Raw genomic sequence first — 23,276 nt, 5'->3', positions numbered from 1 at the left:
GCACCCAGAATGGACACTACACTCCAGGACAGAATACTGCAGGATTATCACCTCCTTCTTCTTTAGAAGGTATGTCTCTATTAATATAGCTTAATACTGCATTAGCTTTCTTGGCTGCCATGTCACACTACATGGTGAGCTACTATGGTCCAAGAAAGTCCTCAGATTTTATTTCACTCATACTGTTAATTTTGCGACCTTAGCATGCCTCCTCCATCTTCTATTTGAAAAGCCAATTTTGAAAATCTGTGTAAGACTTTACAAGTATCTCTATTAAATTTCTTCTGATTAGATTTGGCCCAGTATTCTAGCTTGTCAAGAACTACCAACCAGCGTGTTAGCCTTCTCTCCCAACTTTGTGTCACTTGCAAACTAGATAAACGTGTCAACTATACCTTTATGATTTTTATATAGAACAACTAGGTGATGCAGTGGATAGAGCACTGAGTTTAGAGTCAGCAAAACCTGAGTTCAAATCTAACCTCAGACATTTACTAGCGGTGTGACCCTGGACAAGTCATTTAACCTTCATTTGCTTCAGTTTCTTCAGCTATAAAATGGGGCTCACATAGCAGCTACCTCCCAGGGTTGTTATGAGGATCAAATAAGATATTTGCAACGCATTAAAAACAGTGCCTGGCATGTAGTAGGTGTTATATAAATGCTAATTATCATTATCATTGTTATTAATCCCAAGTCACTGAAAACAAAAAGAGCGTCCAGAGTCATGCAAAAATCCATCTAAATACTACACTGGAGACCTTCTTCCAAGCTCACATTGAACCACTTTTCCCACAAGAATTACATAAAGGAATATCAAATGCTTTCCTAAAATCTACAGCATTCTCCTAAGCTACTTGTTTAGAAACTCCATTAAAAATGGAAATAGGTTAGTCTGGCAAAACCTGTTCTTAATAAAGGCTCTTTCTGATCACAGTGTCCTCTCATTGACCATTTCATTCCTTTAGTAATATATTTTTGAATTTTCCCATGAATCAAAGTCAAGCTCAAGGGCCTATATTATGCAGACTCTATTCTCTTCCCCCTTTTTTGAAAATTGCTACAAAATATATGGTGTTTTTCAATTTTGTAGCCTTCATCCCATTCGCTGACATCCTTGACCATGGCCCAGATAATCTTATCCTCCAGTTATTTATTTCAGCACCAAAAGAAGTAGTTCATCTGGGATAGGAATAGGGCAACTAAAGTACCTACTTACTTACTGCCTTCTTACTTATTAGCCATTATAGCCTGTACTTTCCCATCCAGAGGTTATTCTCATTTAACAGGGGAAAACAAAAGACAAAACACAAACAAAATAAGGGCTGAACAGATCTAGCTCTGCCTTCTCTGGTGTCAGTCTTTAATTGTCTCTCTCAAGCTAAGCAGCAATCATTCCTTCCTTGAGTCTCTTCTTTCACACAATCTAGTATCTAAGGAAAAAGAAAAAACAAACACCTTTTTGTTGTCTTTAGCTTTGTTTGCCACCCTCAGTTCATTGTGAGATGTATGACTCTTTACATTATCCTTCTAATATCCTTATAATACCACAGGCTCCTCTGCTACCTGTTCTTGCTTTAATCTTCTGTATATGGTTGAAGGTTGTTTGGGTCTTGGGGGGCTGGAATTTTAGTTGCTAAGTACTCTGTATATCAATTTTACTTTCTTTAGACAATTTTCCCTTTTTCAAAATTATTTTTCTTTGCATCTAGGATTTTCATTCTTAAAGGTTTCTTATCACTCTTGGGCTTTCTTCAAAGGATGTTAAGTCAAGGGCAGATGGAGGGATGGGGGGGGAGTAGGGGAGGTTGCTACCTACCTTTGCTTTGGTTCTACCTATCCTTTGAAATCTGTTCTCACCAAATCCAAGGTATAGGGGTAAACTGTTTCTGACTTTTTTCTCTTCTATCAATCCAGGCCTCTTTTCTCTTAAGAGAGGCAGTGACTACTTCCCCCAAAGTTCCCATTACTTTCATATCAGGAACCATTTCCTCTCTACTAGTAAGAATCAGATTCAGAAATGCATTTTCCCCTTGTTGATTTATCCACCTTTTAAAAGATGGAATCATCCTTGAAGAAAGTCAAGAAAATAGTCATTGGCAAAGTTGTTTTTTAAGCAGTAATTTAAATTTAAAATGAAAATTAAATGTCATTTTGTCTTCACGGAAACAAAGAATTCACTGTGGGTTATGATGGGCTTATGTGTTGTTATGTTTCAGGTGAAAGATGGCCAGACCACTTTCCAAACAAGACAGCATCTCATAAGCCCTCTCACTGTGGTTCCAATAAAGGAACTCCTTTTTAATAGCTAGTTTAAAATATCTCTGAATGACAAGATACTGTGATATTGAAGGTGGTGTGAAAAATAGTTCTCAACTACTTTTCTCTATTTGCAAATAGTTTCTATTTTAAAATATAACCACGGGTTTGGTGATACTGCCACCAACTGTCAAAAATATGAATCACACTGGAGTTTCATGATAAACATTAAAAGAGAGACCATAAGCCTAGTCTTTTATAAAATAAAAAAGAAATGCTTTTAAAAGATTGTCTTTAAAAAAAAAGCCCTCAAAGTCATTTAAGATGCTAAGCATTCTTTTCACCCATACAGTGACTATATATATATTTAAGAGGTCTGGAAGTTTCTATACAGAATCCATAATCAATCTGCATACCAAAATCATTAGATGATATGAGAACTAAATTAGTCTTAACACGAATTTCTTGCTTGACATTATAAGTACTTCCTTTATTTCAAAGCAATTTCTTCTATTTTCAATATAAAATCCTGAAGAAATTTTAGAAAGAAAACCATGAGGAAGGGAAAGAGGAAGAGAAAGAAACTGGAAGTTAATTTTTTTCAAAAATTAATGTTAAAAATTTTTGTTTACATGTAATTGAGAAAAAAATAAAATAAAAATTAGCCACAAAAAAATGAAAGCACATAACTCTGTAAACAATACATAGTCTAATAAATGGTGCTATGCTTCAGTTTTAATGTGCCACTCTGAAAAATCAAGAAACACATAGGCATTATGCACAATATACAGGTATGTTAAACAGTTCCGAATAGTAACAATTAGCTGACTAGAACAAGGCAATTAATTAATAACTGATTACTCTGAGAATTGGCTACCTTAAAATATGCGAATAAAACATATGGCTTAAAGGTTTCCTTCATTTTTACAATTTACAATTTATGTTTTTAAATTCTTACACTATACGATAATAAAACATGGTACTATATGCTATGCAAACAGTTAAGAAATGGAAGCTCGGCACTGTATTTTGTGAGCCAGCAATCAACTTTCGAGGATCCTGAATGAAAAGCTCTTCTTGTCCAATTTCCAAAAAGAACATTATTATACTTTATGCTCTGAGAAGTAATCTCATATAAAAAGACGTTTGTCACATAAGCAAACTAAATAATATGTATTCATATGGTTCGTTATGAATAAAATTACTCTACCTATGATACAATAATAACAATATCTAACATACATATATATACATATATATGTATATATGTGTGTGTGTATGTATATATATATATATATATATATATATATATATATATATATATATATATATATATATGGAGAGAGAGAGAGAGAGAGAGAGAGAGAGAGAGAGAAAACACCAGATATGTATCATCTCATTTGATCCTCATAACAGTCCTGTGAAGTAGGTGCTATGATTATCCCCATGTTACAGATGAGGAAACTAAGGCTGAAAGATGTTATGTGACTTGCCCAAGGTTACACCTCTTGTAAATGTTTGAGGATGGATTTGAGGTCTGGTCTTCCTGATTCCACACCCTGTGCTCTATCCTCTAAACCATCTCTCTGCTTCTATGCACATGCATCCACACACACAGTCTAAATAAGTTTGATATTACTAACAGAATTAAGGGCATAAAGGAAAAAGTAATTAACTTGAAGACTGAGTTTCTGATCAATTTATTTTAGCAATCCATACCAACATTTGACATTAAAAGTAGGTTTATATAAAGGTATTTTACCGTCTTAATAGAACTCCTTTGTTTTTCTTCCCAAACATCACTGCTCAACTCAAGTGTACAATGAATATTTGTTTCTCTTTCATAGGATCCGAAAATCAGTAACCTACAATATAAAAATGAAAAAATGGGCATGGGTTAAAAATAGAATAGCTATGCTCATTTTTACAAATCTTTCACACAGCCATAAACTACCCTACACAGTGGCACAATCCCACTCTGTATTTCCAGGTTGGGTAAATAGAATATAAAATTCAAATCAAGTTCTTGCTGCACCCTCTAGTGGAAAAAAGATATACAACCAAAAGTAAGCCAAGTTCTTAATAATACGACATATACTTTATACAGAAGCTAAATTAGATCAAAATGTATTACCTATTTTTACAGCTAAGGCAGTGACTCCAATTAAGTTGGGTTAATCAATCAATCATTCATTCAACAAACATGCATTTATTAAATGGATACTATGTTCAAGGAAGCTACTGTGCTAGCCACTGAGTATGTGTGTGTGTGTGTGTGTGTGTGTGTGTGTGTGTGTGTATATACACACACACACACACAAAAGCAAAAATTAAACAGATCTATCTTTTCTGGAGTATCGAGAGATTATTTTTCTCTCACTTAAAAAAAGCAATCAAAGTTTTTTTTAGAGGGATTCATATTCTTCTTAAAATATTATCTGGGGTTAGTACTGTTTGGAAGAATCTTTTGAGTATCGGTGTTCATTCTAGAATGGTTATGCTCTATTCACAAAGAAATCATATACTCAAGTTTTCATATCATTCAAGGGCACTGCGTTTCCTCCATAGAAACTAGAATTTCTGAAGTAAAGGTAATACAATGTAATGATTACTGTGATTTTGGCATTAATAGAAATCAAAATATGAAAACCACTAAAACTGCTTAAAATCTTAAAAATCTCCTTGACTTCTCTCCTATCTTTGAAATCACGGTGTGTATGTATCAGATCCAAAAATTATTTTTGAAAACAATTTGGATTTTGTGATTTAGTCTCTTAGTCTATGTGAATATTTTACTGCTACACAAACTGCTTGAGAAGATAAAACATATTAGAGAAATAAGAGGAAGTTAGAAACTTCAACAAGAACAACTTCATTTTCGTGGCATACCTAAATGCTAAAACAGATAACTGTCCATGAATGAAATGAAATGTAACACTTAAAAGTCACAAGGAATCTGTGAGGTTGGTGCTTCAGGTTTTAACATTAAAGTATGATCGACGTGGTAGGTTAACTGTATCTGGTTTTTCAATGTGCCCACAGGAGCCATTATTTTTCATCTAAGTACAAAACACCAGACATTATATACTATCTTTTTTTATTTTAATCACTCAGCTGAGCTCTGCTGCCACTCTCTGGTAAAAATAGTTAACTATCAAATGAACGACATAATAGTTTTCAATACATTAGCCAGCTAGAGAACTCATGAAATCATTTTTTCTCTACTTTCAATATGAAAAGAAACACTATAATAAATGTCTATAAAATTTACTTTATTCTAGGAAAATTAAATAAAACAAAGCCTTTTGGTGAGAACCAATCTAATTCTTGACAATCCTTTAAGCCTCAATTACAATGCTGGCTCCTTTGTGAAACCGTCACTGATTCCCTGACAAAAGTCAATTCAATATAATAGACAATTTATTAAGTCCTCACTACTTGTGTATCAAGCATTGCTGACACAGAACAAGAATTACAAGTCTATGTCTTCAAGGAGCTCACATTTGATAGAAGGATAAGTAAATACAAAATAAACATAAGGTAAAAAAATTAAAAAGTAATTTCACGAGGGAAGAAAATGCTAACAACTGGGCAGGGGAGGCAGAGATCAAAAGGCTTAATTTTAGGAAATAGCACTGGAGAATAGAATGGAGGCTAGAGATTCCAAGAGACACTGAGATGAGAACATTCTATGCACAGGATCAGTCTATGCGGATTCAAGGAGGCAGGAGATAGAGTGACTACATAGGCAAGTTAGGCAATTTGACTGGAATACAGAGTGAATGCAGGATGAGAAACAACCATAGGAACTAAAGGTAGACTGGAGTAAAATTATGAAAGGCTTTAAATGCTAAAGGAAGGGGTTTGTTTTACCCTTGAGTTGGGATTATGTAGAGGGGTGAAGGATAAGAAAAGGCTGCTGGTGTTGGCAACTAAGAGATCAATGATAACCTTGGTAAGAGGAGTTTCAGTCGAGTGGTGGGGTAAAAGGCCAGAGTGCAAGGGGACCTCTGAGGCCACCTAAGCCAACCAGCACCTGTACAGGAAACCCTTCTCTACAACATCATTATCAAGTCTTCTGCCAGACTTCCCTTGAACACCTCTGACAAGGGAAAGAAAACTCATTACCTCCTGAGTTAGGCCATTCTATGTTAAGACAGCTCTAAATAGTAGGAAACAGTTGGGAGTTAGGGAAGACAGGAAGACAGGAAGACCTGGCCTCAAATTCCATGATGCTTTACTAACCTCTACAACTTTGGGCAAGTCATTTAACCTCGCTGGGCCTCAGTTTCCTCATTGGCAAAATGAGACTAGATGACTTCAGAATTCCTTCCCTGCTCTGGATCCATGATCCTGGGATGATGCAGATGTCAGCTGCAGTCATTGTTGTCATCCTCCTCCTTCTGGCCGCCCAACACTTCTGTATGTGTATAAAGCTTGTCTATGCTTTTTCCAATATGACAAGTAAGCTCTCCTTCTTCTCTATACCTTTCCTATAGAACTTTTAGTGCGCCATGTCTTTTTCATGGGGACAAGGACTCTGGCTTATTTTCTTTATATACCTCCAAAGTACTTTGTTCGTGCTTTGCACTCCAAATATATTTTGAATGAATACCAGAGTTAATAAAAGTATCAAACAGCATCCCAGCATCTGGCATGAGGTATGTAGAGTGTACAATGATGCATCGACTGTAGGAGCTCTTGGACAGTGGAACCCTGGCAACGAGCCTAGGAAATCCAGGTCAAAATTTGAGTGGAGGTTCATGAGCTTATGGGAAAACTCATGGTGCAAGGATATTGTCAGGTGGAGCACATATCATGGAGATAAGGCAGTACAAAGAGATGGGGAAAAGACACATATATGTACATATATGTATACATATATAATTTGCATATTTATGTGTGTGTATTTTTATTGATAAAAAGAGGATACGTTTGGTTTTTTATTGTATCACTCTGGTTATTATTTATATATATACATACACATACACACACACACATATAAGCAGATGCTGACTTATTTCACTTCTGGTAACTATATAGTTTCCTGAAATATGTCTTGCACATATTGCCATGAGCTTACTTATGGGTAAATTTATTGTGACATTTGCTATGTTTTGTGTTGTACCAAATATCAACTGAACATTTTTCTAAATAAGTTTTTAAAAACTTGGTTGAAACACATTATGTCAATAGGTGATAACATTTGTTGTCACTGTTGTTGTCGCTGTTATTGTCCTTCATTCTCGAAGAGGACCAAGACAAATGTCATGACTTGCACTGAATTGGATCCAAGTGAGGAAGGGCAGTACAAAGTCACCAGCCTCAATTTCTTCTCCAGAACCATCTGGGTCCAGTGGCAAGATATGTTATCAGGATGACTGGAGATGGCCTTGAATGTTTGATGCAATTGGGGTTAAGTGACTTACCCAGGGTCACACAGCTAGTAAGTGTGTCTGAGATGAGATTTGAATTTTGGTCCTCTCAACTTCAGGGTCTATCTACTGTACCACCTAGCTGCCCAAGTTGGTAAAATTAATTTTAAAATCACTGTTTCAAGCCTACTGAATTAAGAAATGGTTAAATCTTCTTCATCTTCATTATACATTTTTATCACTAAAGGAAAAGCACAATTGCTAAACAATAAAGTAGAAGAAAAAGTATGGAAATACATCCCCCCCACTACCTATTCTGAATAACAAGTAGTTATTGATAATACACAAACTAATTTTTTTAAAAAAGCAAATATAAGTTTTCATAGTCTACAAATATACCATCTGCTTTTATTTCTAAAGTACAGAAACAAAAAAAGAAATATTTACATTACTTCATAGGACCTAAACATTTTAGAAAAGGCAATTAATTCTTAGTTCAAACCGTTAAGCTTGTTTGCCTCCATAAGTAACGAAGTCCAAAACAAACACCACCAGGCACTAATAAAAATGATTGCTAAACTTTATTGGAGAGAAGAGTAAAACAGACATTATAAATGTGTGCAACATTAACTGATAGAAGCATGGAGGTTAAAAGATAAGAACTAAATAAATTATGTATGCTAAGCTCTACTTCTCTCCCTTGGAAATCTCAGTCCCCTGGCTTAAATCATGACATATATCCATTTTTATATGTCTGTCTACAATATATCTATATCTACATAACTTTTTTTTTTCTTATGAGATATTTTATTTTTTCCGTTACATGTAAAGATAGTTCTCAACTTTTGTTTATACATGCTTTACAATTTCAGATTTTTCTCCCTCCCTCCCCTCCCTCCCCCCCTCCCCTAGACAGCAGGTAATCTGATATAGGTTATATCTATATATCTCTATACATATACATATAGATATATATATATACACACACATATATATACACATAATAACATTAATCCTATTTCTGCATTAATCCTGTTACAAGAGAAAGAATCAGAGCAGTGATGCAAAACTTCAAAATAGAAAAAAAAACACAACAGCACCCAAAACAAAAGAAATAATATGGTTCAATCAGCATCTATACTCCACAGTTCTTTCTTTCTTTTTTTTTTTCTTGGATTTGGAGATCCTCTTCTATCATGAGTTCCCTGGAACTCTTCTGTACCATTGCATTGGTGAGAAGAATATAGTCCATCACAGTAGGTCAACACTCAATGTTGATGATACTGTGTACAATGTTCTTCTGGTTCTGCTCATCTCACTCATCATCAGCTCACGGAAGACCCTCCAGGTTTCTCTGAACTCTTCCTGCTCATCATTTCTTACAGCACAATAGTATTCCATTGTATTCATATACCACAACTTGTCCAGCCATTCCCCAATTGATGGGCACCCCCTCAACTTCCAATTCCTTGCTACCACGTAAAGAGCAGCTATAAATATTTTTGTACATGTGGGTCTCTTTCCCCCTTCCATGATTTCTTTGGGCAAAAGACCTAAAAGTGGGATTGCTGGGTCAAAGGGTATGCACAGCTTTATCGCCCTTTGGGCATAATTCCAAATTGCTCTCCAGAATGGTTGGATCAGCTCACAGCTCCACCAACAATGCATTAGTGTTCCAATTTTCCCACAGCCTCTCCAACATTTATTATCTTCCTTTTTTGTCATTTTAGCCAATCTGATAGGTGTCAGGTGGTACCTCAGAGTTGTTTTAATTTGCATCTCTCTAATCATTAGAGATTTAGAGCATTTTTTCATATGGGAATAGATAGCTTTGGTTTCTTCATCAGAAAACTGCCTGTTCATATCCTTTGACCATTTCTCAATTGGGGAATGACTTGGATTCTTATAAATTTGATTTAATTCCCTATATATTTTAGAGATGAGGCCTTTATCAGAAGCACTGGCCTCAAAAATTGTTTCCCAGCTTTCTGCCTCCCTTCCAATTTTGGATGCATTGCTTCTGTTTGTACAAAAAATTTTAATTTAATATAATCAAAATCATCCACTTTGCATTTTATAATATACTCTATCTCATGTTTGGTCAAAAACTGTTCTCCTTTCCAAAGATCTGATAGGTACACTATTCCTTTCTCTCCTAATTTACCTATGGTATCACCTCTTATGTCTAAATCATGTATCCATTTTGACCTTATTTTAGTATAAGGTGTAAGATGTTGGTCTAAGCCTAATTTCTGCCATACTATCTTCCAGTTTTCCCAGCAGTTTTTGTCAAATACTGAGTTCCTATCCCAGAAGCTGGAGTCTTTGGGTTTATCAAACACTACATTACTAGTGTCATTTACTACTGCATTTCCTGAGCCTAGCCTATTCCATTGATCTACCACTCTATTTTTTAGCCAGTACCAGATAGTTTTGATGACTGCCGCTTTATAGTAAAGCTCCAGGTTTGGTACCGCTAACCCACCTTCCTGTGAATTTTTTTTCATTATTTCCCTGGATATTCTTGATTTTTTGTTTTTCCAGATGAATTTTGTTATTATTTTTTCTAGCTGTATAAAATAATTTTTAGGTAGCCTGATTGGTATGGCACTGAATAAGTAAATTAATTTAGGCAGTATTGTCATTTTTACTATATTAGCTCTGCCTATCCATGAGCAATTGATATCTTTCCAATTATTTAGATCTGATTTGATTTGTGTGAAGAGTGTTTGGTAGTTGTGTTCATAGAGTTCCTGGGTTTGTCTTGGCAAGTAGACTCCCAAGTATTTTATATTACCTACTGTTACTTTAAATGGAATTTCTCTTTCTATCTCTTGCTGCTGGACTTTGTTGGTCATGTATAGAAATGCTGATGATTTATGTGGATTTATTTTATATCCTGCTACTTTGCTAAAGTTGCTAATTGTTTCAAGTAATTTTTGACTTGATTCTCGAGGATTCCTTAAGTATACCATCATATCATCTGCAAAGAGTGATAGTTTTGTTTCCTCCTTGCCTATTCTAATTCCTTTAATTCCTTTCTCTTCTCTGATTGCTAAAGCTAACATTTCTAGAACAATATTAAATAATAGGGGTGATAATGGACATCCCTGTTTCACCCCTGATCTTATTGGGAAGGCCTCTAATTTATCTCCATTGCATATAATACTTGCTGATGGCTTTAGGTAGATACTGTTTATTATTCTAAGGAAAGCTCCCCCTATTCCTAAACTCTCTAGTGTTTTTATTAGGAATGGGTGCTGTACTTTGTCAAAAGCTTTCTCTGCATCTATTGAGATAATCATATGATTTTGTTTGGTTTTCTTACTGATGTGGTTGATTATGTTAATAGTTTTCCTAATGTTGAACCAGCCCTGCATTCCTGGTATAAATCCCACCTGGTCATAGTGTATTATCCTGGTGATCACTTGCTGTAATCTCCTTGCTAATATCTTATTTAAGATTTTAGCATCAATATTCATTAGGGAGATTGGTCTATAATTTTCTTTCTCTGTTTTTGCTTTGCCTGGTTTTGGTATCACCACCATATTTGTGTCATAAAACGAATTTGGTAGAACTCCTTCTTCACCTATTTTTCCAAATAATTTGTATAATATTGGAATTAATTGTTCTTTAAATGTTTGGTAAAATTCACCCGTAAACCCATCTGGCCCTGGGGATTTTTTCTTAGGGAGTTCATTAATAGCTTGTTCAATTTCTTTTTCTAATATGGGTTTATTTAAGGATTTTATTTCCTCTTCAGTTAACCTGGGCAGTTTGTATTTTTGTAAATATTCATCCATTTCATTTAGATTGTCAAATTTATTGGCATACAGTTGGGCAAAATATTTCCTAATTATTGCTTTAATTTCCACTTCATTGGTGGTAACATCACCCTTTTCATTTTTGATACTGGTAATTTGGTTTTCTTCTTTCTTTTTTTTAATCAAATTAACCAATATTTTATCTATTTTATTGGTTTTTTCATAAAACCAGCTCTTAGTTTTATTGATTAATTCTATAGTTTTTTTGCTTTCAATCTTATTGATTTCTCCTTTAATTTTCAGGATCTCTAATTTAGTGTCTAATTGGGGATTTCTAATTTGTTCTTTTTCTAGCTTTTTAAGTTGCTTGCCCAATTCATTAATCTCCTCTTTCTCTTTCTTATTCATGTAAGCATTTAGAGCTATAAATTTTCCCCTAAGCACTGCTTTGGCTGCATCCCATAGATTTTGGTATGTTGTCTCATTATTGTCATTCTCTTGGATAAAGTTATTGATTGTTTCTATGATTTCTTGTTTGGCCCATTCATTCTTTAGAATGAAATTATTTAGTTTCCAATTGATTTTCATTCTACTTTTCCCTGGCTCTTTCTTACATGTAATTTTTATTGCATCATGATCTGAGAAGGATGCATTTACTATTTCTGCCTTTCTACATTTGACTATGATGTTTTTGTGCCCTAATACATGGTCAATTTTTGAAAATGTGCCATGTACTGCTGAGAAAAAGGTATATTCCTTTCTATCCCCATTCAATTTTCTCCAGACATCTATCATGTCTAACTTTTCTAGTAATCTATTCACCTCTTTCACTTCTTTCTTATTTATTTTTTGGCTAGATTTATCTAATTCTGAGAGGGGGAGATTCAGATCCCCCACTAGTATAGTATTACTATCTAATTCCTCTTGTAACTCATTTAACTTCTCCTCTAAGAACTTGGATGCTATACCACTTGGCGCATACATATTTAATATTGATATTACTTCATTATCTATAGTACCTTTAAGTAAGATGTAATTTCCTTCCTTATCTCTTTTAATGAGATCTATTTTTGCCTGCACTTTGTCTGAGATAAGGATTGCTACCCCTGCCTTTTTTACTTTAGCTGAGGCATAATATATTCTGCTCCAGCCTTTTACCTTTACTCTGTGTGTATCTCTCTGCTTCAAATGTGTTTCTTGTAAACAGCATATTGTAGGGTTCTGGTTTTTAATCCACTCTGCAATTCGCTTCCGTTTTATAGCAGAGTTCATCCCATTCACATTCACAGTTATTATTACTGACTGTCTATTCCCCTCCATTCTATTTACCCCCTTTGTACTTTTCCCCCCTTCTTTCACCCTATTCCTCCTCACCGACGTTTTACTTCTTACCCCTGCCTCCCCCAATCTGCCCTCCCTTTTTATCACCCCCCTCCCTTTTCTTTACCCTTTTCTCCCTTGCTTTTGTCCTCCCTTCTATCAGCCCCCCCTTTCCCTTCCCCTTTTGTTTCCCTAAAGAATGAGTTAAGTTTCTTTATCCCAATGAACGTATATGTTATTCCCTCTTTGAGTCAAATCTAATGAGAATAGGGTTGAAACCATGTTCCCCCCTCCTTTCTTTCCCTCTATTATAATAGGTTTTTTTCCACCTCTTCATATGATATAATTCATCCCATTCCACCTCCCCTTTCCTCTCCTCCCCATAGACTCCCTTTTTATCCCCTTAATTCTTTTGTATCATCACATCCAAGACAATTTATATTTATACCCTCTATATAAAGTCCTTCTCTCTGCCCAAATACATTTACAATTCTTAAGAGTTATGAGTATTATCTTCCTGTGTAGGGATATAAACAGTTTAACCTAATAGGGTAACTTTTTTTTTTCCCCCTCTGTTTACCTTTTTAAACTTCTCTTGAGTCTTGTATGTTGAGATCAAATTTTCTATTCAGTTCTGGTCTTTTCACCAGGAAAGATTGAAAGTCGCCAATGTCATTAAATGTCCATCTTTTCCCCTGAAAGAAAATGCACATTTTTGCTGGGTAATAGATTCTCGGCTGCAATCCAATCTCCTTTGCCTTCCGGAATATCATATTCCAAGCCTTGCGGTCCTTTAATGTTGAAGCTGCCAGGTCCTGAGCAATCCTGACTGTGGCTCCATGATATTTAAATTGCTTCTTTCTGGCTGCTTGGAGTATTTTCTCCTTCACCTGATAATTCTGGAATTTGGCTACAATATTCCTTGGAGTTTTCCTTTTGGGGTCTCTTTCAGGAGGTGATCGATGGATTCTTTCAATGATGATTTTATCCTCTGATTCTATGATATCAGGGCAGTTCTCCTTAATAATTTCCTGGAATATGGTATCTAGATTCTTTTTCTGGTCATGGCTTTCAGGCAGTCCAATGATTCTCAAATTGTCTCTCCTTGATCTGTTTTCCAGATCAGTTGTCTTTCCAATGAGGTATTTCACATTTTCTTCTATTTTTTCATTTTTTTTATTCTGCTTGACTGATTCTTGGTGTCTCATGGATTCCTTATCTTCCAACTGTCCCACTTTAATTTTTAAGGCATTGTTTTCTTCAGTGAGATTATGCACCTTTTTTTCCATTTGGCTAAGTGAATTTTTTAAGGTACTGTTTTCTTCAGTGAGATTATGCACCTTTTTTTCCATTTGGCTAAGTGAATTTTTTAAGGTATTGTTTTCTTCAGTGAGATTATGCAACTTTTTTTCCATTTGGCCAAATGAATTTTTTAAGGCTTTGTTTTCTTCAGCTTCCTTTTCCAAGCTGCTGATTCTTTTTTCATAGTTTTCTTGTTTTGCTTTCATTTCTCTCCCCATTTTTTCTTCTACCTCTTGCAATTGATTTTTAAAATCCTTTTTGAGCTCTTCCAGGAAGGCTTTTTGTTCTTGCGACCAATTCACCTTCCCTTGTGAGGCTTCAGATGTAGACAATTTGAGGCTATTGTCCTCATCTGAGTTTGTGTTGGCTTCTTCCCTATTGATACAGAAGCTCTCAATGGAGAGGGCTCTTTTTTGCTTCTTACTCATTATTGCAGCTTATTTATTTATTCTTTAAGTTGAGGTCTGCTCTGGGGGCACCAGGGTCCCTGTTTTGGGCTTCTTGTGCAGGTGTATAGGTGCTGTGTGACCGGGCTTTTACTCTGAGGCCTTTATGGTGTGTGGAGATGCCCCGCCCTGCACTTCCTGTATGATTGTGCTTGGCCAGCCAGGCGCCAGACCCGGGCGTCTGATCCCGCCGTTCGTGGCCCTCTCGGCCGGTGCAGGTAAGTTTTTCCACTGTCCTTCTTGGCCACCAGATTTTTGAACCAGGTTCCGGGAGCCTCAGTTGTTCGGCTGTGGCCCGCAGCTCCTGCTGACTTGCCCCGACCCCCTCGGCGCTGGGTTGCTGCCCTGCGCTGGGCCTCCCTTTTGCCCGAGTCAGACCGACCTTTTCCTGAAGTCTTCTAAATTATCTCTGGTTGGAGGACTGTGTCTCTCTGTCTCTTTGCAGGTTCTGTAGTTTCAGAATCCGTCCAGAGGCTTGATTTAATGTTCGTTTTGAGGGAACAGAAGAAGAGCTCAGGCAGCTTGCTGCTTCCTCTCCGCCATCTTGGCTCCGCCCCCCTCTACATAACTTTTAAATCTATACCTATGATTCTAACTATTCTAAAAGGTTGAGTGCTGGGACTCTAGACATGTTTACCTCTCTCTCCCATCATGCAGTGATTTAAGTATTCCTTCATCATTTCAAACTCAAGATGTTAAGATTAAAATCCTCTTGTTCATACTTTCCCTGCCAAAAAAAAGAAATCTACCCACACATAACCAATTCCCCCTCCTCCCTGACTTATCCTATCTTTACTTATTAGCGAATTTTTTTCCTAGCCCCCCAGCACAAAACCCTGGAGTCACCTTTGACTCCTCACCTTCTTCTCTTCACCTTATATGCAATCACTAACAAATCATATCAATTTTTCCTCACTAATGGAAGGTCTCCTGTGTTTTCTCTTCCATGAAACTTCTACTATCACCCACTTCTACTGTACTATCACCCTATTTCAGATCCCTACCAACTAGTTCCTAATTCCTAAAAACCTCCTAACTGATCTCTCTTCTTTCAGGTTCTGTTCTAAACCTAATTTAACCCAAACATCTACTGCCAGATGATTTTTTCCTATCTGAATTCAAAGTCATCTATATGACCCGACCCCAAATAACTTTTTCAGCACCAATTTACTACTTCAAATTGAATGCTATTCTGTTTCAAATAAGCCATATACATTCCTGTTGCTTCTAAAACTTTACTTAGCCCATTTTTCACTTTATGCAATAACTTTCTACACCTATATTCACATCCCACTTAACCTTCAAGACCTAGTTCAAATTTAATCTCTTCCCTGATCATGCAGCTAAATGATTTCTCTCTCCTATGAAATGCCCATAGAAATGCTATTTGAAGAACTCTTGGCACTTATGCCCTTGTACTACTATTTATCTTTTGCTCTGCATGTATTTTATCATCTGAACCAGGTTTTCAGTTCTTTACAGGCAACTAACAATATGCCTTGTATGAGTGAAGCAGATGCTCAATGAATATTTGAGGAATGAATTATTAATTGTGAAGGTGGTGGGGTGGGTGTGGGGTAGGAGGCTGGGTGGGCGTGGGGTAGGAAGCAGGTATCCTACTGTGTAAAACCTTGCATCAATACAGTACAATACAATAAACATTTATTAAGTGCCTACTATGTGTCAGGCACTGACTCTACAGTACAAACATCATATTCAAAAAACTCAAGTTTAATTTCATAGTGTGATAATACTGAAATATTACAAGGGAGGGTAATGTCCTCATTAGAATTTTTTTTTTCAACCACCAGATTTTACATTAATTTTTTAGAAGTGTGTTAAGTCCAAATATACTGCAGGCCAACATCACACGGAGAACAGCAACATTTCCAGGCATGGTATTTAGAAACACAAAACCTTCATTCTGTACCCTAAGTCCTTTGATGAGATCTGGCACACAGCAGGTGCTTACAGAAAATATTGTTGGGTGATTGTTGCTCGACAAAGGAGGAATGCAAACTGCAGTCCATCATTACAGTCAAGTACAAGAGAAAAACAATCACGTAGCCAAGAAACAATATGATGTTAAAAACAACATAGGAGGAAATGATTAACAAACTAAGACTGATGGAATTTTGAACTGGGAACTACAGAAAGCAGCTCACAATAAAAATCAACAAAGTTATTTAAGAATAATTTGATTGTACCCTTGAAAAAATTTTTTAAAGTTGGAGGAAATGTAATTCCAAAATAGGTCTGCATACTGGTATAATATATTGGCAAGTACAAATAAAGCTGACCCAGAGGACTGGACAGAATTTTAAGATGACTACTAATGCATACCAAAACATGTGTGAATCTGTTATCCATAAATAAATGATTTGGAAGACTGTAAAAGATTTCAAAACTTGTCTAGGTAATCTACACCAGGTGCCAGATGTTCAGGACCTAAACCAGATTAAAATGTAATTGGGAAATGTTTAACAAAACTAATAAAAATTCAATAAAACATAATGTTAATTTGTGGTTTTCTAAGTCAACATGTGGCTGCCTGAAATGTGTTTTAATTTGAGTTTGAAACCACTGATCTTACTTTGGTTTTCAAACAATTTGCGCTGCCACCTTTTTTCTTTTCTAGCTTTGTTTATTTTTGATCTAACAAACTGGTGGTCTGGCCAAACTCTACAGCTGACTCAGGAATGAAGAAACTTCTAATTTAATAAGAAGGTCCTCCAAATCAAAACAACTCATGACTAAAGTCAACTTCTTACTGTTCTCTTTCATGTAGGAAAAAAAAATTTTGAATCCTCATTATCAGCTACATATTTCATACTACGTGCATTCCACAAGATACCTAGAAAGTTAAATTATTTAACAAATAAATTACCACTTTAACTGAGTCTTTTATAAATATGTCCACTTAAAAAAATAAATAAAATTTTAGAACCAAAAATTTTAGTCTAAGTGTATATGAACAAATATTTATCCAGCTAAGGTTACATAGTAGATAAGAGTGCTACACTTGAAGCCAGGAAAATTTAAGATTGAATTCTGTCACAGACAATTCTTGGCTATGTTAACCCTGGGCAAGTCACTTAAGCTCTCTCCACATTAGTTTCCTTTTCTGCAAAATGTGGATAATGAAAGCACCTACATTTCGGTGTGATTGTGACAATTAAATAAGAATATATGTAAAGCACTTTGTAAACTTTAAAGCATTATGTAAACTATTAGTAGTTTCATTATCATCATATGTTTATTTTTAAATTGCCCTTTGGGAATCCTGAAAAAAGTACAAATTAAAAAGGCCTAGAATTATTAATATTGGGTGGCATGAAGATTACCTGGTATCTCTTTGGTCATGATAACCCATGAAACAAAGAATAGAAAAAATGGCTTATTTCTCCCTGAGGCATTAGGAGATATAGAAGTTCTTTTTTCTATGAATATGTGTATTTTAAGACAATCTCAGAGAAAAGGGATAACGAAAAAGGATCCTGTTTTTCCTTCATAGACAGCCCTTTTAAGTATAAAATAGTCTACGATAAAGATATGGCAATGGCTGTCAAAGAGTGCTGTTTTTAAATGTGTGTACATATAGATTTACTACTGATGCAGAAGTCATTCCTGAATCAGATGTCTATCTATGGCCAGATAACCAGTTTGCTAGACCAAAAAAAAATAATAATAATACATAGCTAGAAAAAAATTCAACTAAAAATATGGAGAGCAATGAAAAAAACTCTAACTTACTAAAACAAGTTATTCACTCTGAAAAGTAGGGAATGTTTGGTATAAAAGACATTGACACCTAAAATAGGATTACAGAAGTTTAATAAACATCTATCAACTGTCATAATTAAGGAGACCCCAGAAAACCTAAAAAGTCCTCACTCAGGAAATGCCTGTTCTACCTATTAAGTATGGAGGAATCCAAGATTTAGAATACGTTAGAATATATTCATTAACAAAAATCTTATGGAACAAGATTACAAGGAGAGAAAAGTCACGACCTGGAGACAGGTCATTTCACCCTTTGATAATAAAAATCGTTAGGGAGTTTCCTGAAGTCAAACTTAAATTTGCCTCTAAAATTTTCACTCACTGCCAAGAAAAAGTGATCAAGGCCTAGCAATTTTAGTGGACCTTTATGTTAAATGCATGGGAAGACATTAACAGAGGTCACAGAGCATAAACAGGGATGGGTTGGTTAACATCTGCATTGTTACATGGAATGACTACATAGAAGAGATCACAGATCCATTGTAGTGTTGGAATACTTGTTCAGTCATTTCACTTGTGTCACTTCGTGACCCTATTTGAGTTTTCCTGTCAGAGATATTGGAGTGGTTTGGCATTTCCTTCTTTGGTTCATTTTAAAGATCAGGGCTTCTTAAACTTTTCCCATTAACAACTCTGTTTCAGCTGAGAAATTTGTATGTAATCCCAGGTGTATAGACATATAAAATTGGTATACTTAATCTTTTACTGTTGCCGAATTTTTCACAACCCCCATATTCAGTTACACGATCCCAAATGGGGTTGTAACCCACAGTTTAAGAAGCTTTATTATAGATGAGGAAACTGAGGCCAACAGGATCAAGTGACTTGCCCAGGGTCACACATCTAGTAAGTGTCTGAGGCCAAATTTGAACTCAGGTTTGATGCCAGGCCCAGCATTCTACCCATGGCACCACCTAGCTGCCCCCAAGTTGAAATACTACCAGATATAAAGCAATATTGTAAAATAATCATTAAAACTTGGCTGAAAATTAGAAAAGAAAAAGTAGATTAGATTTGCAAGATTAAAAAGTAAACAAACAGACTAGTGTTCAGTAAATCCAAGATTACAAACTTCTAGGGGAAGGGCTTCTTCTTCAACCAAACAGAGAAGCAGTATAGCAGAAAACTGGTTTAGACCATAATTTCCACAATATAACATAAAAAACTCCAAATGAATAAGCAACCTAAATACTAGTCATATTATGGATTAAAAATGTTTTGTTGTTTTATTCAGACAAAAAAAAAAGACCAATCAGCATCCTATCAAGATTCTGTAATGTGTATATTCAAGTCATCTGTTTTGTTCAGTGTTATTTTAACAGCAAAAGTATAAGGGGGCAGCTAGATGGCGCAGTGGATAGAGCACCGGCCCTGGAGTCAGGAGTACCTGAGTTCAAATCCGGCCTCAGACATTTAACACTTACTGGCTGTGTGACCCTGGGCAAGTCACTTAACCCCAATTGCCTCACTAAAAAAAAAAAAAAAGTATAAGAAAAATGGATCAGAAATAAAGAAAGCTCTTACCTAATGCAGCTTATTTGTCCTTTGGAATATAATGTGCCCCACAAGTGTGACACATTCTGAGATCTTTGTTTCCAGAGAACTTAGGTTCAAATCCCAACTGTAATTTTTCTATCTGCGTTGTGATGTTGCAGAAATTACTTAAGATGGCTATGTTTGGGTTTCCACATGTGTGGGGGGAAAAAAGGAGTTGGACTAATATGACACATCTAGGTGGCACAGTGAATAGAGCACCAGCCTTGGAGTCAGGAGGACCTAAGTTCAAATCCAGCCTCAGACATTTACTAGATGTGTGACCCTGGGCAAGTCACTTAACCCCAACTGCCTCCTTCATTTGTTCTATGATCCTCTAACTAAACATATAACAGAGGCTTATAACATTATTAGTTCTACCCTTTCTACACCAACATGAAGTAACTAAATTTAATTTATTCATAGACAAAAATAAATTTAGTTGGAGCCAGTCAAAATAGAGAAAGATATGAGACAAATCTCAAACAAGAGGGATGTTTCAACAGATTTAAACTAGTGGGAAGGGGTTATGTCTTCTTTTAGTATTTTTATGCATGTCTAGGGTTTTTTTACATACTCTTGGTTTCCCCCAATGTTTCTCTCTCTCCATCTCCCAGAGACCTATCCCATATAATGGAAAAAAGAGGGGGAAAAATAGCAAAACCATTCAGTACATTGAAAAAGTCTGAAACGTGCAATGAAGAATATTTTTGGACGGACCTCCACCTCCGTGAACAGGGGGTTGGGGGTGTCCTCTGATCTCTCTTCTTTTGAATTACGCTTGCCTATGATAATCTTGTTACATTCACTTTGGGGTTTGGGGTGCAGTTGTTCTTTCCATTTATACCAGTCACTGGCTGTTTTCTTGGCTCTGCTTGCTTCTCTGTGCATTCGGATCTCTCCATGCTTCTCTGTATTTATCACATTATCATTTCTTAGTATTCCATTGTTGTTGTTGCTCTTTGGTCCTCATCTGGGTTTTTCTTAGCAAAGACACTGGACGGTTTGCCATTTCCTTCTCCAGCTTATTCTACCAATGAGGAAACTGAGGCAAACAGAGGATCTGAGACCAGATTTGAACTCTGGTCTTCCTGACTCCAGGCCTAATACTCTATCTACTGTGACACCTAGCTACCCACAGCAATCCATCCCATTCATAGATCACAATTTGTTTAGCCATTCCCCAGTCAATGGGCTTCTGATTGACTTTTGCTTCCTAGTCTTTGATATCATATTTTTTAAAAAGTGCTACTATAAGTATTTTGGGTGTATATGGGAACTTCTTATCAATGGCTTTCTTGGGATAGGAGCCCAATAAGGAAGACTTTGAGTCAAAGAGTATGGACATTTTAATCGCTTATTTGTCTAATTCCAAATTGCTTTCTAAAATGGCTATACTAATCCAGAGCTCCATCAACAATGTATTAGTGTGCCTATCAACCTACAATCCTTCCAACATTGACTACTGCCATTTTTTTCATCATTTTTGCCAATTTGCAGGGTGAGAAGTGAAATAATTTCAGTTATTGTGATTTGCATTTCTCTAATTATTAGTGATTCATAGCATTCTTTCATGTGACTGTGAATACTATGCAATTCTTCTTTTAAAAATTACTTATCGGGGCAGCTAGGTGGCGCAGTAGATAGAGCACTGGCCCTGGAGTCAGGAGTACCTGAGTTCAAATCCGGCCTCAGACACTTGTACTAGCTGTGTGACCCTGGGCAAGTCACTTAACCCCAAATGCCTCACTTAAAAAAAAAAAAAAAGAATTACTTATCTACTGGAGATAAACTCATGTTTTTTAACATATCAAATTGAAGTTTCAAAGAACCAATTTCTATGAAGAAATAATCTATATTTTCCAAAACCAAATTTTACTACCAATTTTTTAAATTTTAAAATTTTAATCAATCTATTGTGACATAACTTTTCAATGTTTAAAGGCTTTATAATGTTATCCCTCTACTGATGTAAATATCAAAGCACCTATACCTTGGTAGTTAGTCTTAAATAGTGATCAAACTCAAATAAAAAGATAACCCTGCAGCTACATATTGACTTGGAAAATCACAAAGTTACATTATTTATGTTGTAATGTATTTTAAATCTATTTTGTTAAAAATTTCTCAATTGCATTTTAATGAGGTTGGGCCCTGAGTTTGACAAAGGTGGTTATGTAGATTGTCTATGGCTTTGGCATGTTATTATCCACATGATAAACCTTTCTGAACTGGACAGGCTGGTTCTCTACATACAATCTGTCACCTGATGAATGTTATAACAGTTTAAGGTGTGTGTGGGTGCCTATTATTATATTATACTATACTATACCATATTATATTATTCATCTATTATAAAATTATCAAATTCTAATTCTCTCCAGCAACTCAATGTGGGTTTGGCCTCCATAAAGCAACATTATACTACTGCTCATATTTGAAATTATTAAAAACAAGTTTTAAACCAGTTTTGGCCACAATAAATATGAGAAAAATGTCCATCTCTAACACTTGCAGTACTAAATTTGGGACCACAGATTATTTTCTTTGGCTACCTATGTTTTATATTTCTTCCAGTGCCAAAATCTGTTCTCAAGTCATAAAAACAACTTAGTAAGAGAGCCTGAGTATCGTACACAGAAATATAATGTAAAATTGCTGCTGATAAAAAGATTCAATTTATTTCCACAGGATATGTAAAAAGGCTTTGGGGGTTAGACAGAAGTATGAAATTAGAAATTATCTGCCCCACATTATATTCAAGGCCAGTTTCTAAAAATCAGAAAATGAGACATTCACAGAAAATCCCATGATAATAAAAGCAAGCTGACCTATGTACAGTTCTGACAAACTTGGTAATTTTTAAACAGGTCTTTGTTCAAAGAGGAGATAATGAATTATGAAAATGTATGCTTAAAAATTAATAACCCAGGAAACCACAGTCCATTCATTATAGAAAGCTAATTCAAAATAAGAGTAGCCACCTTCCAAGTCTTTCCATGGCTCTTTTTCAAAATGTAATTGATATTTCTGCTAACAGAAACATTAGTCATTATAGCTTTACTCACTAAACATGTTCCATGAAATAATACTAAAGCTCTTTTCCACTTAAATGTTGTAAGAATTTAACATTGCATTTTGAAATTGTAGTGCCTACTCACAAACAGTCCCAGAATTATAGTTCTGAATAAATGAAAAGGCATTTATTTACTAAGTGCTTACTAGTCAGTCCACATGTATTTGTTAAGTGCCTAATATGTGCCAGGCACATATTACAACTGCATATATATATGAAGAAAAGCCAGAAAACAGACCTGGAGCTCACAACATAATGGGGGAGACAAAGCTCGAACAGCTAAACAAGATACACAGAGGATAAAAGAGTGACAGCAGAGAGAAAGCACTAGGGTTAAGGGGACCAGAAAAGGTTTGTTGCAGAAGATAAGATACTGGCTAAAGCCAGTACTTGAAGGAAGACAAAGCCAAAAAGTGAA

The 23,276-nt window shown here is 35.6% G+C and overlaps 1 protein-coding gene across 2 annotated transcripts in view; it reads right to left on the bottom strand.

The window, feature by feature from the left end:
• Positions 1-23,276, bottom strand: part of PDZD8 (PDZ domain containing 8) — a 119,170-nt gene that overhangs the window by 53,719 nt on the left and 42,175 nt on the right. For both annotated transcript variants that reach the window (XM_043981952.1, XM_043981951.1), the window contains exon 3: positions 4,022-4,124. In XM_043981952.1, coding sequence (XP_043837887.1) covers positions 4,022-4,124 — 103 coding nt within the window. The remainder of the gene's footprint in view (positions 1-4,021; positions 4,125-23,276) is intronic.

The sequence above is a fragment of the Dromiciops gliroides genome, chromosome 2 (assembly GCF_019393635.1).
Source record: "Dromiciops gliroides isolate mDroGli1 chromosome 2, mDroGli1.pri, whole genome shotgun sequence".
Taxonomy (NCBI): domain Eukaryota; kingdom Metazoa; phylum Chordata; class Mammalia; order Microbiotheria; family Microbiotheriidae; genus Dromiciops; species Dromiciops gliroides.
Note: the sequence above shows the minus strand (reverse complement) of the source record. Positions and strands in the feature narration are given on the sequence as shown.